Source organism: Branchiostoma lanceolatum, chromosome 9, assembly GCF_035083965.1.
Source record: "Branchiostoma lanceolatum isolate klBraLanc5 chromosome 9, klBraLanc5.hap2, whole genome shotgun sequence".
NCBI lineage: Eukaryota > Metazoa > Chordata > Leptocardii > Amphioxiformes > Branchiostomatidae > Branchiostoma > Branchiostoma lanceolatum.
Genome location: NC_089730.1, coordinates 21505227 through 21523232, shown reverse-complemented (window position 1 = coordinate 21523232; position 18006 = coordinate 21505227). Strand labels below are relative to the sequence as shown.

The 18006-nt window shown below is 42.6% G+C and overlaps 1 protein-coding gene across 1 annotated transcript in view; it reads left to right on the top strand.

The window, feature by feature from the left end:
• The window catches only part of LOC136441367 (syntaxin-binding protein 1-like), a 31138-nt gene extending 13373 nt beyond the window's left edge, over window positions 1–17765 (top strand). The window contains exons 4-17 of the mRNA XM_066437623.1: window positions 1116–1194; window positions 2093–2196; window positions 3709–3857; window positions 4573–4657; window positions 4889–5019; window positions 5470–5583; window positions 5990–6116; window positions 6873–6953; window positions 7170–7308; window positions 7774–7883; window positions 11895–11993; window positions 12328–12419; window positions 13204–13358; window positions 14473–17765. Of these exons, the coding sequence (XP_066293720.1) occupies window positions 1116–1194; window positions 2093–2196; window positions 3709–3857; window positions 4573–4657; window positions 4889–5019; window positions 5470–5583; window positions 5990–6116; window positions 6873–6953; window positions 7170–7308; window positions 7774–7883; window positions 11895–11993; window positions 12328–12419; window positions 13204–13358; window positions 14473–14570 (1563 nt within the window). The 3' untranslated portion in view covers window positions 14571–17765. The remainder of the gene's footprint in view (window positions 1–1115; window positions 1195–2092; window positions 2197–3708; window positions 3858–4572; window positions 4658–4888; window positions 5020–5469; window positions 5584–5989; window positions 6117–6872; window positions 6954–7169; window positions 7309–7773; window positions 7884–11894; window positions 11994–12327; window positions 12420–13203; window positions 13359–14472) is intronic.
• The last annotated feature ends 241 nt before the right edge of the window (window positions 17766–18006 follow it).

Below are 18006 nucleotides of genomic sequence, written 5' to 3'. Positions count from 1 at the left end.
GTATTGCACAGCAATTGTACAAGGTGCAAAGTATGGCATATATTCTACTGGACCGGTACTTAACTACAGTTCTATAAGGCTAGTCTACCTACATGTAATACAAGGGATTATATATTAGGATATTCGTCAGGGATCTCCCTAAAGAATGGAACAGTGGCGCTCCTCCATCCTGTTTTAATCCCAGCTCCATCCTGTTGATTTTCAAAGTTGGGGTAATTCTTCCACTATTTCCTGTAATTTTGCTCAAAACTGGAAATTTCAAATGTAAAGGCAAGCTGAAGATGCAGCAAATGACTCCATTTCTATCTGAAAAAGGCAAAATGCAACAGCCCCTCTCCTTTTGAGGGGTGTGCCCCCCTCTAGACCTCCCCCCTCACAACACGTATCCTGTTCCTGGCACCCTCCCCCCATCCTGCTCTGTAATTACTATGTGCCCTGCACAATTCAGCTGTCTTGTTGCGTTACGGAGAAGGCTGTCTTAGATCCCTGTCGGCGGTTTGTTCTGTGACAGCTTGCTAGAAAATACTACGAATCAAAATTGTACGACGACCTGCGATGAATGTGACAGTGCCGTTTGGATTGTTTCTTATCATATAACCTGAAACAGTAGGCGGAAACATTTTTAACCATACCCTGCTTTTTTCAATCAGTAAATACTAAAACTACATGTGTATTCTAACCAAATCCTCCTAGGACTAGTAGTAGATAATACAACGAATCAAATGTACGAAGGCCTGCGATGAATGTGACAGTGCTGTAAGGATTGTTTCTTATCATAACCTGAAACAGTAGGCAGAAACATTTTTAACCCTTCCCTGCTTTTTCAATCTATCAAGACTAAAACTGTGTGTATATTCTAACCAAATCCTCCTAGGACTAGTAGATAATATTATCCATGGCACAATTACATTGTCCTGACATGCTTTGCTGTATTTCCCATATACAGTGTAAGGATTCTCACTTTTTAATCAAGATACCTTCATCTTGCTTCTCGGACGGACTGTGTGAATTCTTTACAGTGTGGATAATCATGATTTCTTCCCTTCTGTTGAACCCCTCCTTTTCCTCTTTCGCCTTCCCTCACAAATATTTCTCCTCCCCCCTTGCCCCCCCAGTCCGTGAATTTGCTGATGAGGGATTTCGGCACAGCCCATAACACCATGTACCGGGCAGCCCACGTCTTCTTCACCGAAGGTACGAAACACTCAGGGACTCAGAACCTTTTGTTTTCTAACAAGATTACACAGTGCCAGGCACCAAGACCAGGAGACCACTGGATAACAAGGTTCACAACCTGAGGTTTATGCATGTCAACAGCTGACACTTCGGTGACTGTCTGTCATGATCACCTCCCTTAAGGCAATTTTGACTGGTACTGCAGGCTAGGTGTCGCTGCTTACAATGCAGTCCCAAATGTAAAGAACCTTGTTATCTAGTGATTGTCTAACCTGATGAAATTGTTAATGGATGTAAGCCAAGAGACCACATCTGGGCACTGAACTAAGTTGGTGGAAGATAATAATTAGGATACTTATAATAAAAGTAGGTGATTTTATGGTGGAAGAAGTCTTTGAAGACTGAGTTATATTCAGGAGGGAAATCATTTGTCAGTTTTGGTCTCATTTAGAATGCGTTTATAGCTGCACTTTTCCACTGCATCCAAATGGCCCTTGTGAATTAAGATTTGTTATTTGGAAGCATTTTATGTTTTAATCACAGCGTTTATCTGAATACATCAAGATTTTTCCTGTGCAACGTTTATTTTGGTGTATTTTTTGTCATGGTTGTGTTGAACATATTTCATGTGGTGCAGTAAATGTTATTTCATATCACCTTTTCTTTTACTTATTCTTTTCCCATTGTCTTGTGCGTAACTGTTTTGTTTTTTTCTTTTTTGTTTATTTGTTTGTTTGTTGCAGCCTGTCCCGAAAAGTTGTTTGAACAAATCGCGAAGCACCCGATCGCCAAATTCCTCAAGAACCTGAAAGAGGTCAACATGGCGTTCCGCCCGTACGAACAACAGGTCGGTAAAACCGTTTAGTTTTAAACTCTGCCTCTCTCTCTCCTCTCTCTCTCGTTATCTCCTCGTTAGCTTGCCCGGAAGAGTTGTTTAACGAGCTGTGCAAGTCCACCGCTGCCAAGTTCCTGCGGACTCTCAAGGAGATTAACATTGCTTTCCTGCCGTACGAGGAACAGGTGTGTGTCTTAAGACGTCAATGATCAAAACTTAAAGAAGCTGTCAGTGTGTCTTAAGACGTAACGTTGCTTTCCTGCCGTACGAGGAACAGGTGTGTGACTTAAGACGTCATGATCAGGGCTTTAAGAAACTGTCAGTGTTGTGTGAAAAGATGTTTGAAAAAGTGAGGAAAAAATTGATGGAAAAGAAAGTTTGAATGATATACAATAAACATGTGTGTATCCTAAGATACCATGATCAAGACTTTAAATAAACTCTCAATGTTGGGTGAAATCAAAGATGTTTGAAAAATAGGGAAAAGCTGATGGCAAAAACTTCAACTGTAAAACTAAATGAAAAGTCAGGTGAATTATAGGGAAAGGTTTCTGACTAAAGACGCCATGATCAGAACTTTAAGAAGCTGTCAAGGTCAGGTGAAAAAGATGTTTAAAGAATAGGGAAAAGTTGATGCCAAAATGGTAAAACTAAAGGAAAAGTCAGGTGAATATGAAGAACAGGCGTGTGATTTAAGATAAAGACTTCCTCCTCCTTGGTCTTAGGTAAATCGTCAATGTTATGTGAATAAATATGTTTTAAAAAAATAAGAAAGTTGATAGAAAAGAAACTCTGAATGGTAGAAGAAAAAAAATTGGAAATATTGGGAACAAATACATTTGTGTGACTTGAGACGCAATGATCGGGACTTACAGATTAGCTGTCAATATTGCATGGGTGGAAAAATGTGTTGAAAAATAGTCAGGAAAACGTTGTTTAAACAGCAGCTTTGATAGACGAAAGATTTCCCTCTTCCTGAACTTTCAAGAAACTCTTTCAAGAAGTTACAAAATTGTCATTGAAAAGTTGATTGAGAAGCTTGATTCAGTTGAAAATTATGGTGTGTGAAAGTTTTGAGTTAGAGAATTGTTTAAATTTGCAAGGCTCTAAATTCATTTTTGGCACCTAACCAAATAGAATTAGGTGCACAGAAAGAATTTTACAACATAAAATAAAGCAGAATGCCAGCAAAACATAATTACAAAGTTTAATATTACTTCCTCTCTTGTAATCTGTGATGCTATAGCTAAATTTTAAACAAGTAAAAAATCAAATCAAATACAACAACAAAGGTTCAACTGCTTTTTTTGATACTTAGATTTTAAGAATATTCTGTATACAAGTGTACAATATTACCTTTACCCTATAGCCTACAAAATATCTAAGTGCACTAGTGCAACCACTGTCAAAAATTAGGTGCACAGCTCCAACTTTGGATGCACAAAGGTGCACAAGCACCCAGTATTTTCAGCCCTGATTTTCCATAATGAAATTTACCAACTAAGATGAACTTCACGGGAAACATAATTACTTAAGCAATTAGATAAAATTTTCAAAACATTTTCAAAAATTTTCAAAATTTTATCCAGTTGTTTGAGTAAATATTTTTGGCATATCTTATTACCTTGATGTCTAACCTTCATCAACATCAGGTGAACTTCTGTGCTTTAACTTATTTTTCCCGGACACGGCGGCAGGTGTATTCGCTGGACACGCGTGACGGAGCGTCGGAGTTCTACAACCCGCGCCCGTCGCCCAACAGGATGGCTCGTCTGGAGAGAGTGGCGGAACAGATCGCCACGCTGTGCGCCACACTCGGGGAGTACCCAGCCATTCGCTACAGGATGTGAGTTTGCTACGTTATCTTAGGTTAGCTACATTTGTACGTGTACATTATTGTCTGGAGAGAGTGGCGGAACAGATCGCCACGCTGTGCGCCACACTCGGGGAGTACCCAGCCATTCGCTACAGGATGTGAGTTTACTACGTTATCTTAGGTTAGCTACATTTGTACGTGTACATTATTGTCTGGAGAGAGTGGCGGAACAGATCGCCACGCTGTGTGCCACACTCGGCGAGTACCCTGCCATTCGCTACAGGATGTGAGTTTGCTACTTAGTTGCTACAATGTCTTGCCTTTGAAAAAATTCAAATTGATGAAATTTCGGGTTCCATTTTATTTAATTAGCACTTAGCTCTGCTAAGGGGACTTTAAATATAGTTGTCCTGAGACATTTCCTCCCGTTATTTGTTTTTTGGAAGGATCCACATGAATGCATTAACAACTAGCAACTTCTTGTTCTATGTTTGATTCTGAAGGGTAACAGCAGTGCTGTTGTAACAGCTCTCTCCCTTCCCCAGTGATTATGACAATTTGCCGAGCTGTTCTAATGATTGTTCTCCCCCCTCACAGTGATTATGACAAGTTGCTTGAGCTGTTCTAACAAGTTACCAAGCTGTTCTAACAGTTGTTCTCCCCCCTCCCAGTGATTATGACAAGTTGCTTGAGCTGTTCTAACAAGTTACCAAGCTGTTCTAACAGTTGTTCTCCCCCCTCCCAGTGATTATGACAAGTTGCCCGAGCTGTCCCAACTGATTCAGCAGAAGCTGGATGCCTACAAGGCCGATGACCCCACCATGGGAGATGTAAGTTGTTGTTGTTTATTTCTTACTATTGTGCTGTCAATGGGGGCCTGAAAATATAATTATAAGCTAAGCAGATTTCCTTGTGTAGTTCTTGTGTCTTGTCTATGTGGATAGGTGATCACTATAGACAGGATTCTCAATGCTTGTGTAAATGGGGAAAAACGACCACCAAAAATTATAGTAGAGGTGGTCACTTGTACTGGTTTGACTGCGAACTCATTTTTCCCACAGGGACCGGAGAAAGCTCGCTCGCAGCTGCTGATCCTCGACCGTGGGTTCGACCCCGTCTCGCCGCTTCTGCACGAGCTGACGTACCAGGCCATGTGCTACGACCTGGTGCCAATCGAGAATGACGTGTACAGGTAACTGTAGTACCAACTGAACCTGATAGGTGGGGTTGCTGCATGGTGGGTGGGTAGGTGGGCGGCTGACGTACCAGGCCATGTGCTACGACCTGGTGCCCATCGAGAACGACATGTACAGGTAACTGTAGTACCAACTGCACCTGCTAGGGGGTGCTGTAATATCAGGCCATGTGCTACGACCTGGTGCCGATCGACGACGTGTACAGGTAACTGTAGTACAAACTGCACCTGCTAGGTGCTGCTGCAGTACCAACTGCACCTGCTAGGTGGGGTTACTGCATGGTTAATAGGTAGTTGGGGAGGGGGGGCAGCTGGGATCAAAGAATAATTTGCTTGACTAATTTCCAGTCATGAATGAAGTATTAATTGATCATCCATTACATGATTATAGATTATTTATTGATTGATCATTGATTGGTTATTGATAGATCATACCTGTTGTTGCAGATTCGAGGCGAAGGGCGGGCCTCAGGGCGAGATGGTGGAGAAAGACGCTCTGCTGGACGAAAACGACGACCTCTGGGTCGAGTTCCGCCACCAGCATATCGCTGTCGTGTCCTCGTATGTACAGGCTGGCTTGTTTGTTTATTTCTGTTTTTCTTTACATAGTAGTATTTTTTCTGCGCTGTGTATCAGTCTGGCATCACCTGATTTCATCTGCCTGGAGTGGGCTTTTTGCTCGTTCCCATTTAAATGTACACATTTTGTAATCTCCGTTACTGATTGAAATAAGACGTCCCTGGCATTAGGATATGCCACATATTAGATGTCACACTGTAGTTTTTATGACGACTTAAAACTTTTCTAGATTTTAAAAACAACAGTTACGTTCCTTATATGTGGTATATCTTAATGTCAGGAACGTCTTACTTGTAACGGTAACGGAGATTACAAAATGTGTACATTTCAATGAGAACAAGCGTTTTACGTTTCCACTTATTCCGGTATTTCCTGTTGTTGTTTTCAGACAAGTCACTAAGAAGCTGAAGGACTTTGCTCTTGAGAAGCGGGTGAAGGGAGGGGACAAAACCTCCATGAAGGACCTGTCCCAGATGCTGAAGCGCATGCCACAGTACCAGAAGGAACTCAGAAATGTAACAATCCCCTCAGTCCCCCTGTATATACATTTGTAATTGACTGCCACAGTACCATTAGGAAGTCAGAAATGTGTGGCTCCTCTCGAATTTACCTTTTTTTATAAGAATTATGCAGTATGCTTGGAACCTCTCTTGCCCTGCAATAAGTGGGATCAAATGCCCACATAAACTGGGATTTACAACCATTGCCTGGGACAAAACAAATGCTCACAACTCAATCTAGATTACCTGAAGGGGTTGACTGCCCAATCTAGGGCTCTAAACAGGTGTACCTTTATTCTTCCAGGACTTTTGCATGAGAGTGCATCTGTGTTGGTAGAAGATATTATCAAACATACTTTAGGTTTACCTTATCAACACTAGGGAAATTGGACCTACCTAAAGTTTAGGCTGTGTCTTTTGTCAAGTTAATGAGAGAATTGAATGCTAAATAAAATTCAAATTATGTGACTCAAAATTCATCGTGTGCATCTTTGTATTCAGAAGTGGATCCTTTTTTGTTTGGAAAAATGACACAGTTATTATACTGTTTGAAACATGACATTCTTTGTATTTGAGAATAGTTTTACTTTTAGTGCAGACTCACATTTAGCTAGCGTCTTTAAGATGTTAATGTTTCCCCCTGCAGTGCTCCCTGCACCTGGCCCTGGCCGAGGAATGCATGATGTATGATAGTGAATACTGGAAGCATCAACTCGTTAGAGTAAGACTAACGATGATGATGATCTAAGATGTTTATGTCTCCTTCTGCAGTACTCGCTGCACCTGGCCCTGGCCGAGGACTGCATGAAGAGTTACTCTGGCAACGTGGAGAAGCTTTGCAGGGTGGAACAGGTGAGCTGCAGTTCTTGGCTGATCTGCCAGGGGGCACTTCTGACTGTTGATCTAGCTGTAGAGGACAGACCACCATTTGAGTTGCACAATTGATCCCTGAATGAGCTAGCTGGCTTGACGGACTCATTAAAAATCCTGTTGCCATTTTGATCTGTAGGATGTGGCTTGCATGTATGTCCTGTGATCCGTGTTTGACCTGTGACCTATGACCTGTAGGACCTAGCGATGGGGACGGACGCGGAGGGCGAGAAGATTCGTGACCACATGCGGAACATCGTCCCCATCCTGCTGGACCAGAACATCTCCACCTACGACAAGATCCGAGTCATCCTCCTCTACATCATCGGCAAGAACGGTACAGACTGTTCTATCAATAATCTATCAGTAATCAATAACCATCCTCCTCTACATCATCGGCAAAAATGGTACGGACTGATGTATCAATTATCTATCAATGATCACTTCCCCTCTACATCATCGGCAGGAACGATACGGAATAATTCAATAAATGATAGCATCCTCCTCTACATCATCGGCAAGAACAGTACGCAAAACACCTCATCATGTGACTCTGTTGCTGCTGTTTTTTCAGGAGAACTTGAAAAAGTTGATCCACTTATCAGGCATGTTTCCTGTGACCTTTATGACCTGTGACTGAAGACTAACCTGTGACCTATGTGTGACATATGACCTATGCCCCCCTGCAGATATCTGAGGAGAACTTGAACAAGCTGATCCAGTATGTTTCCTGTAACCTATCTAACCTATGACCTATATGACCTGTGACCTATAGATGACCCATGACCTATGTCCCCTTCAGGTATCTCTGAGGAGAACTTTAACAAGCTGATCCAGCACGCCCAGATTCCAGAGGATGAGAAGCACATCATCATCAATATGCAGTACATGGGTCTGTCCATTCTGCAGGATGTAAGTATTAACCTTCACCCTGCTGCCTAACTCTGTAACCAGTAGGGAATTGGGTGCCAAACGGCTACATGTACTTCTGTGTGCTAAAGGTTAAACACGAAAGTAACATAAGAAACTGCAGCTGTTATTACGGTTATTATCTTATATCCTGTCTATTGTATGAACTGTCAATATGCAGATGTAGATTTTCGTATTTTGTTTGGGGGTAAATGCTTGGCAGTTATAACTAACAATATGAAAGCTTAGTTCACATCATTGAGAACTGTCGTATGGGCATAAATTGATATGAAGCAGTCAATGTCTTAATGTGGATTCTTGAAGAAGAAAAAAGATATGGGGGTTATTTATTTCATTGTGATAGTTACTGTATAGTTCATTTCTAGTCCAACACAGCATGGATATAATGTTAAACCATTATGTATAATATGCACATTTCCAGTGCATGTGTTCAGCACAAGTCACTGTCAGCTATTGCATGTGTGCATACATGAGGCACAAGAATGTTTATGGTTGCTAGTACATGCATGGCTGTTGTCGTGGCGACCGTGTTGCCATGGTTACTGAAGAACGTGTGTTGTTGTGTTGCTACCCTGTGATGTTCTGTGTTGTCTGTATGTCTATCCTGCATGTGCATGTTCTACTTACCGCACTGTAACTTGTTTTCCTGTCCTGAGATTATCACATTTAGCCGTAACTGAAAATCACCACACACGCTCTGATCGATGCTAAGAACCATGACTGGCATGTTAAACTGTTCTGGTTTCCATGGAAACGATTCAGCCTGGTTCTCACCTAATCTTACTTTCACCCAATGACACACAGATTCCGGCTGTAGAGCAGTGATCCAAGCTACACACTTGCATGGTAGTTTTGATGGGGCAAAATCTGATAGAAAAAAGTCATTGTCACATTTTGTTGTATCTGGGTTTAGTTTTTTTCTTTGTATTGCTAGGGGGAGGGGGGGGGGGGGGGGGGGTTGGTCAAAAATTTTGCAAATGAGGTCATTGTGTGTGACAATTATAATTTCAACCAAGCATAAGATAATTTTCATATTTATCTCATTATAGTAATTTATGCAAAGTTAATACATACACCCATCACAGTTCTGTTCTTTTTGTTTTTCTTTTATTTCTGTGAACAGTTCACATCGTTCATGAACAAGGGTATCCTGGGGAAGGTACGTCAGCTGGGAAATATGGGCTTTTCTCAACTCTGGAGGAAACAACTGTAAAATGTCATCTACTTAACACGCTCTTCTTCTCTTCAATTGTCTTTAAAAACATGATATTTGAACAAAGTTGTCAGTTTTGTCAAAGCTGTTTCCCAGAGTGAGAAGACCCAGTTTGCTGTGGGTTGCTGTGTTCATTACTGTTTCTCACAGTAGAAGGAACCTCCACACTGGAACCCACACTGGGAGGGACCCAGACTGAACCCCATACTAACTCAAGCTTGGACCCACACTGGGGAGGAAATCACACTGGAACCCACATTGACCCACACTGAACCCCACACTGAACCCCACACTGAACCCCACACTGGGGATAGACCCATACTGAACCCCACACTAAACCCCACACTGAACCCCACACTGGGGAGAGACTCACACTGAACCCCACACTGGGGATAGACCCATACTGAACCCCACACTGAACCCCACACTGACCCACACTGGGAGGGACCCACACTGGAACCCACCCAGGGGAGAGACCCATACTGAACCCCACACTGGGGAGAGACCCACATGTGCACACTAAACCCCACACTGAACCCCACACTGGGGAGAGACCCACACTGAACCCCACACTGGGGATAGACCCATACTGAACCCCACACTGACCCACACTGGGGCGGGACCTACACTGAGAGTCCCAGTTTGCAGTGTGTTGCTGTGTTAATCTTTGTACTATCACAAAGACATGATGGGGACAGATCACCTCTCCACTCCACAGTGGTGAGAGACCCAGGTTTGCCGTGCATTGCTGTGTTGTTCTATACTAAATCCTGCAGCGGAGGAAGACCCAGGTTCGCTGTATTTTCTAACTTAACCCTGCAGTGGTGAGAAACCCACTCAGGTTTGCTGTGTTATCTACTAAAACCTGCAGTGAGGTTAAACCCAGGTTTGCGGTGCATTGCTGTGTTCTTTACTAACCTGTGCTGTCTCTCTGTCTCCCTGCTTCTGTGCTGCTGGGGGGTTCTGCGGGTTCTAGGCTAAGTTCGCGGGCGGTCCCGAGGGGTGGAATCCCATAACCCCCTACATTCTTCCCGGACTGCGCATGATGGTAAGCCTTCTGTCCCCTCACACACCTAACTAACACCCCTCCCGCTGGAGTGGTACAGTCTGACACCAAGCAACACTGATGGGTGAGGTTGGACACAACCACTTAGTTGTGGCGGTGTCTGTTGTAAATTTGCTATCTGTAAACAAAGGTGGAGAAACAGGCCCATATATCACCTTTTCCTAGATTTAGTCATGAACTGCTTTCCACCCCTTCTAATGTAATGAGCTAGCCCACAAGCTGGAGTAGGGATTGCCAGGAGTGTTACTTGTTTCAGACTGGTCCACTCTGACAGAGGGGTGTGCAGCATGCAGTGTTGGATCCTGTCCTGATCTTTCCCAATAGCTCTAACCTCACATTGCTGTGCTGTACCGTGCTGTAGTGTCGTGCTGTGTTGTGCTGTAATGTTGTGTTGTGCTGTCATGTTGTGCTGTTGTGTGCTGTTCTGTGTATAGTTGTGAAGTATACATGCATACCAGATGTACTGAGCTTTCTACTACCCCAAGGTGGCTATATGTAGGCCATATTCCGGATAAGAATGGAGAAGTCTGGGCAGTGCAGGGGCAAGCGACACGTTGCCATGACAACTCGTGGGCGGCATATGCGTCCTGTTGTGACATGTTGCCATGACAACTCGTGTGCGGCACATGCGTTCTGTTGTGACCTGTTGCCATGACAACTTGTGCGCGACACATGCATACTGTGTGCGGCCCAGTCTACGTTGCCACTGACTTGCATTACCCAGAGTCCTCCACTGATCCCAGCATGCATTTTAGGGATCCGTGATATGGCCTATGTACTCAGCCGCCTTAGGTGTGGCTCCTGTACTCTGATTAGGACCCTTGTACTGGTCCTCTACTGGCCTTATGTCATGGTGGCTGTTGCAGAAGAACACAGTGCCGGTAATTTGTACCCTCAATTGGTATACTCCAGGTAGAGGTGCCTGCACAAAAATACATGTTTGTTTTTGAATGGTTTTCATTGGGTAAGGATCTTGTGGGCAACATGCCCGAATTTCGTTCTTATTACAGATCTGAGGCTTCACCACATAAAAACAATGATTTGTTACGCCACACTGATTCAAAGCAATGTAAATTAAGTAAAACATTTCGGAAAACCATTGTGCAGTTAAAGACTATACAATCATGTAATGGCTAAATGCTGATGGTGCTACTGATTTATTACCTGGCACTGTGTTGGGCTGCAACAGCCGCCCCTGATGAGTAGAAGGGTCCTCAGAGAAGAGCAGCCATGTTTGATTGTGGGTGGACCCAGAGGAATGGGAGAGTTCTGAGAAACTGACTTGACATGCATGTTCACATGTTCGACAGTCGGTACCAACTTGCATGAGGATGTGGGAGGTTGTAGTGTTCAAACTTAGTACTTATATGTAAATGTACCAAGGTGAGTTTTAGCCATTGGACGCCCTCTCACTAACTTAAAAAAGCTTGATAGGCTTGTGTAGGATAAATGTGCCAGAAGTCTGTAGCTGTAGGAAATCTCACACTAAGTCACAGTTCATGTTGTATACTGCTATGTCTGCTCACAGTAGACAGGATCATTACTGTCCTGTAGTGAGGTCATGTGTATGAAAGTCTGTGCTGCCCCCCGTTTTAGTTTCTAGTGTGCCTACGACAGCTTCCCAACCCTGTTGTGATGTGTCACAGTTGGACATTGCGATGTATGTGACACATTTGTTGTTGTTTACCTGTGTTTGTTTGTTTACTCCCGTCAGACTGGCCGACGTAAGGGCAAGGTGGAGCGTAAGGACCGCATCACGCAGCAGACGTACCAGCTCTCACGCTGGACTCCCGTCATCAAGGACATCATGGAGGTGGGCGCGGCACTTTGGTTGCCATGGTTACTGTTGCTAGGTTGCTGTGGTTACTGTTGCTATGTTATAAGTGTTCTATAGCATTAAATAATAGCAGACGTACCAGCTCTCACGCTGGACTCCAGTCATCAAGGACATTATGGAGGTGGGCGCGGCACTTTGGCTGCCAGAGTTACTGTTGCTAGGTTACAAATGTTCTTTTGTGCTGTGCCTGTTCTATATAAATGTATCAAGAATGGTATTATATTTTCTTCTGTTATTTACTGTTTGAGGAAGTAGGTAAAGAAAGAAAGTCCTTGGCTGTTGAGCAATCATGTTCTCCTTTATTTCCCAGGATGCAATTGATGATAAGCTGGACCAGAAGTACTTCCCCTTCCTGACTGGCAGGTCCACCACGGCCGGCTTCGCTTCCTCTGGAGCCAGAAGGTAACTAACCTTTAACCCCTGACCTATAACCTCTTACCCTTGGCCCTGACTGGCAGGTCCACCACGGCCGGCTTCGCTTCCTCTGGAGCCAGAAGGTAACTAACCTTTAACCCCTGACCTATAACCTCTTACCCTTGGCCCTGACTGGCAGGTCCACCACGGCCGGCTTCGCTTCCTCTGGAGCCAGAAGGTAACTAACCTTTAACCCCTGACCTATAACCTCTTACCCTTGGCCCTGACTGGCAGGTCCACCACGGCCGGCTTCGCTTCCTCTGGAGCCAGAAGGTAACTAACCTTTAACCCCTGACCTATAACCTCTTACCCTTGGCCCTGACTGGCAGGTCCACCACGGCCGGCTTCGCTTCCTCTGGAGCCAGAAGGTAACTATTATAACTAGGCTAGGTTACAAGGAGTATTTGTTTTACCATAGTCATGACTAATATGTAGTTCAGAGGTTGGAGAAACTGGAACAATAAGTTGATGTTTCCCCCTGTGCACGTTACGGCACTGGCACAAGGACAAGAGTCCAACTGATGGCAGGATTAGCTATTATAAGTATGAGGAGTTTTTCTCTTATCATCTTGTGTGTAGTCCATTGGTCTGAGAATGAGAGAAACACTGTCATTTTCCCCCAGCACATGTTACGGACACTGACACAAGGACATTTGGGTCCCACTGACCTACAGCTAGGCCATAAGGAATATATTTTTACCATGTTCGATGTGGCAGATTCATGTTCAATGTGGTATGAAAACCCAACAAATAGATTATATTTTTTCTTTAGCGCACGCTACGGGCACTGGCACAAGGACAAGGGCCCTGCGGACCGCTCGGTGCCGCGGCTCATCATCTTCATCATGGGCGGCACCACGTACTCCGAGATGCGCTGCGCGTACGAGGTTACCAAGGAAACCGGGCAGAAGTGGGACGTCATCATTGGTCAGTACTACCCTGTCCCATCATGCTTTGCTGCTAAGGCAGAGCACTACCAACTGGATTTGGGGTAAAACGGACGTTTTGGGGGTCGTCACCCAGAATTGGGGGTGAAAAGGGGAGAAAAGTCACTCTTTTTAACCCCTTTCACTCCTGATGTGTACAGGTAAAATGGAGTAAGGACCCCAAAGCGTTTGTTTAACCCCAAATTTAGTTGGTAGTGGTGGTTGTATTTTAGCTTGTTTGTTTCAGCGATTGTTTATTCATGAGAAACTCAAATCGACCTGGAAGATGCTTTTTTGCTGAAGTAGTGAGGGAGGAGGTAAGGGTCAGACAGGATATGACAAATGTACAAAATACCTGATTAAAATCCTTACATTTCACCCAGAGGTTTGCTGTTCAGCCATTTTAATCGCACTAACCCAGCTTTCCATTGTAGAACTAGAATTAAACAACTTTTCCCATGTTCTAGCTTTAAACAGTTACAGTAGTTAGATTGATACAGATACTCAACATATCATCTTAACATTAGGTAACATGTATTAACAGGCTTTGTTCTTAACCTTCATTTTAGTTTGTTTGCAAGACTTCACGGCTTATTTAAGTTGTTTTTATTTTGCTGGTACGTTGCACAGGTGGAACTCACCTCCTCACACCCTCCGGATTCTTAAAGGATCTCGCAGCGCTCGAGAAAACCTCCTGATTTCTCAACATTTCCTTCTGTTTCATTTTCTTTGTCTTGTAAGTCGCATAATTTTTCTTTTTTGTCTGGTAAACTTTGTTGTAAAGGGGTATCCTAATGGAGCCTAGATTTGTAGTCTTTTTTTTTCTTTTGTGAGTTTTGTTGTCTAATTTTTGTGCTTTTTTCTACCAGTTTTAATTTTGCTATAATTTGCTTAATTTAACGACCTTAAGGAAAACTTGCTTTTTACTATAAGCAGGCTGTAAGGTAACAGTGTATATCTAACTCAAGAAGTTGTGGATGAATCTTTATGATATTTGGTAACTATGCTGGTAGGTGTTGGCAAAAGGAATAAATGATTTAATTGTGGACGCCCTGGTGGCTTGTCATGGTACTGCAGCAGGATTTCCAGTTTTTACCTTTTTTTCATATTTCCAGGTTCCACCCACCTTCTGACCCCTGAAGGATTCCTGAACGACCTTGCCGACCTTGTCCCACAAGATGGCCCCCAAGATGGGCAAGACAGAATGGACTAGCCAATCACAGAGGAGAATTGACTAACCAATCAGAGCTCAGCTTGTATCCACTAACATGGGGTAGCCAATCAAATGCTTGCTTGCATATGCTGATAACCAATCAAGAATACCAACTGTCTGAATGACAACCAATCAGAGGGAAGGAGACATATTCGTCTGGTTTACGGTGACATTGGACGGGCAGTGTAGATGGTTTTGACTTGAATTATCCAAGAGGAAAATAATTATAATCGCAGCAGAAAACAGAGTAGAACAGTAGAAATAAAAGAAGATGAAAAAAATGAAAACAAGTAAATACACAGTTGCTATGTTCTATGCATGCTCATATGTGTTCTAACTTAGACATATTAGTACCAAGTTACAATGGAACACACTGTGAAGTACTAGTATATGCAGAGTAGAGTAGCGATGAATTGATTTGAGCTGATTTCTATTGATCATATTGTATTTATTTATTTGTACAGTTGTGATCTTGATCAATGTTTGCATTAATTATGATATGAAAATATAAAATATCAGATAATAAAAAAAAGCTAACTTTAACCAATCAATATAGCAGAAACAGAAGTGAATGTTGAAAAGTAGATGTTAAGAATATAGATTGACTTTAAGTGTTAGTTTGTCAGGCTACACCAAATTATTTCCTGTGTTCTCAGGTGATGAGGATATGACGGTTAAATGTTTGTCTAGATTTCCTTGTAGATGGCTACAAGAACTAAAAGAGGATGAGACTGTTAAATTTAATAAGAGCAGTCCGTCTAAATTTTCTTGTAGATGGAAAGACACAGCCTGAGTGTCATCCTGTTCCAGTTGCAGGCTCTACCTTCACCAAACAGAAGATAGAGCCTGGAACTGAAAAAGGATGACACTCAGGCTAGGAAAGACAGGGACAAAGATGTACTCTGTTCTACCCTGAGAACCAAGGAACACTTTAGTGCAGCAGGACTTATCCCTTACACTGTGAAGTGTTTTGTTCCGTGGCAGATTGTGTGTAAAGTGTTGTGGGGTGTTTACATATCATAACTGAAACGGTGCTGTAGGAGTCCTTCCCCTCCTAACTGTTGAGATGAGAGCTTAAATGTGGCAAAATTTAAACTACACCATGACCATATATGGTGTTCTATTTCCATATATGGTACCACGTGGCCAAATATGGTGCCACGTCTCCATATATGGTGATATGTCCATATATGGTGTTGCATGTCCATATTTGGAAATGATGCCCATATATGGTACCACCTCCATATATGGTACCACAGATGTTAGTTTTTTTGTTGTTGAGTGAATTGAAGATACTGTAGATGAGGTTGTACATTCCAAATTTCTGAGACTTTTTTTCTGCTTGTCCTTTCAATTTATAAAAAAACAACTGTATTTCATCATCGAAACCCTGCAAAGTGCGGAGAGACTTGAATTGGTGCATATTGGAACTGTGGTAGTTAGCTGTGAGTGTGTGAGAGAGTTTATAAGTGGGGAAACATGTTCCCTTCAATAGCAATACAGAGTACAGATGTGTTGGATGTCATGTGTTGTATATCAGGTACACTACTAGCCAAGTTGTACTTCAGTCTTTCTCTCAAAAATATCATCGACTTGGGCCATGCCAATGCTATTGTCTGGTTCTTTGGCTGTTTTTTTTTTCAAGACAGTGACACAATTTTTGAAGATATCAGAAACACTGAAGACCACTGAGCTTTCACAGGTCTTTATGTGGTCAAGGAGGTAACCTTGATATGGTTTATGTGTACATTTTGGTAAAATATACTTCTAATAGTTGAACAGAAAATTAGCCTGAAAATTGTTTTATTTCATAGTGTCCCAAATGTTTTTGGTGTCACTATGAACATCTTTATTTACGTTAAAATGCCCAAGAACAGAGGTATTGTATTGATGTGGCCCTGTCATAGGCTTTGTGTTTTTAACTTGTCACAGAGCAAGATGTGAGAATAGAAAGTAAATGTAAGAGTTGTTGTGTAGTTATGTGTCTGTTATCTCACCCAATACAGCGGAAAAGCACGTCCGGCTAAATATTAAGGCTGCAAGTTGTTGTATATTACATTCTTTGAGATTTGAATTCTTTTCTCTGTATAAAGTATTGATTTTGAATTAAGATTTCTTCAAAATGGTCCAGAAAAAAAAGATGTACATGAGGGTGGCCTGATGTCAACATTAAGGCTCAGAGAACACAACAATCGTCTGAGTAAAAATGTAACACTTATGACATGCAAATAATGCATTAAGTATAGAGGGACACTGGACTGAGTTGGAGCAGTATTTGCTGCCAGGATTTTTTGTTTCTTCAGTTGATTTTTGTACTTCTAGTTTTAGTTAGTGTTCCAATCCAGGTTACTTCCATGTATATATGTAGTCTCTAGGCTTGTAGTGTCGTTGGTAGTTCGTGCGAGTATACATGCCGTGTTTCAAGCTGTGTCGCTTTTCTGTGGTTGTGAGCAGATGTGAGGAGATGTGAAATGCAACTCACACCGACGTACTTCACTGTTGACCAGGCAGACTTAGAGTAAACATTTTATATGTGGAAAGAAAATGATAAACGTGTCTGTAATACTGAGGGGAGGGAATAACAGCCAAGTCCTGCTTTCCTTCTGCAAAGACTAGAGAAATGACGTATTTCTGCATTATCTAAGGCTTGCTACAAGACGTTATGGCAAGATTGTAGTGTGTAATCTTCAACATGAAGGCTCAGCAATACTTCTACTTGCACTGCGGTGAATTGTGGGTAGTTGCACGGCATCGTGGGTACTTGTACGACACCGTGGGTACTTATGAGGCATTATGGGTACTAGCACAGCATTGTGGGTACTTGTGAGTCATTATGGTGTGTCTCTTGTACCATCTTGGATTTTCCACCCAAAAGTGATGAAGGTGTCACATGCCAGATCTCAAGGGATGTTTAGAGTGTGGATAAATTGTTAAGTCGAGTTCTTTTGACTTGAAATTTAATGGAAAGCTTAAACGAAATGGTCCATGAACAGTATGTTGTTACTTGGATCTTTCCGTAGATTCCATGGCAAAATGAGAGCATTCTTGAAAGATGATCTGTTATGTGAGGACCCTGAATGTTTTTCCCTGTGCTAGCCGCCCTGCACGAAGCGCCCCCTGGCGTGTCTGACGCGAACTCCAGCCGCTCCTGTCTGTTTGTAGTCCCGCTTGTGTGAATAAAACACGTGAACAGTCGCCACGTCTGTGTGTTTGCTTAATTTTCTTTCATTACAATAACTGGAATTTCAAACTTACAATGAAGCCGGTACAAGTGACTACCTCTACATCAGGACCACATGGCCAATGTGACCATTGTTCGTAGTCCCATTGTTAATTTTCCCCATTAACACAAGCATTAAAGGCACCCAGAGCATTTTAGGAGGCTTGAAAACTGGAAATATCCTAGTTGCTGTGATCTTTATGAAATTGACATTTG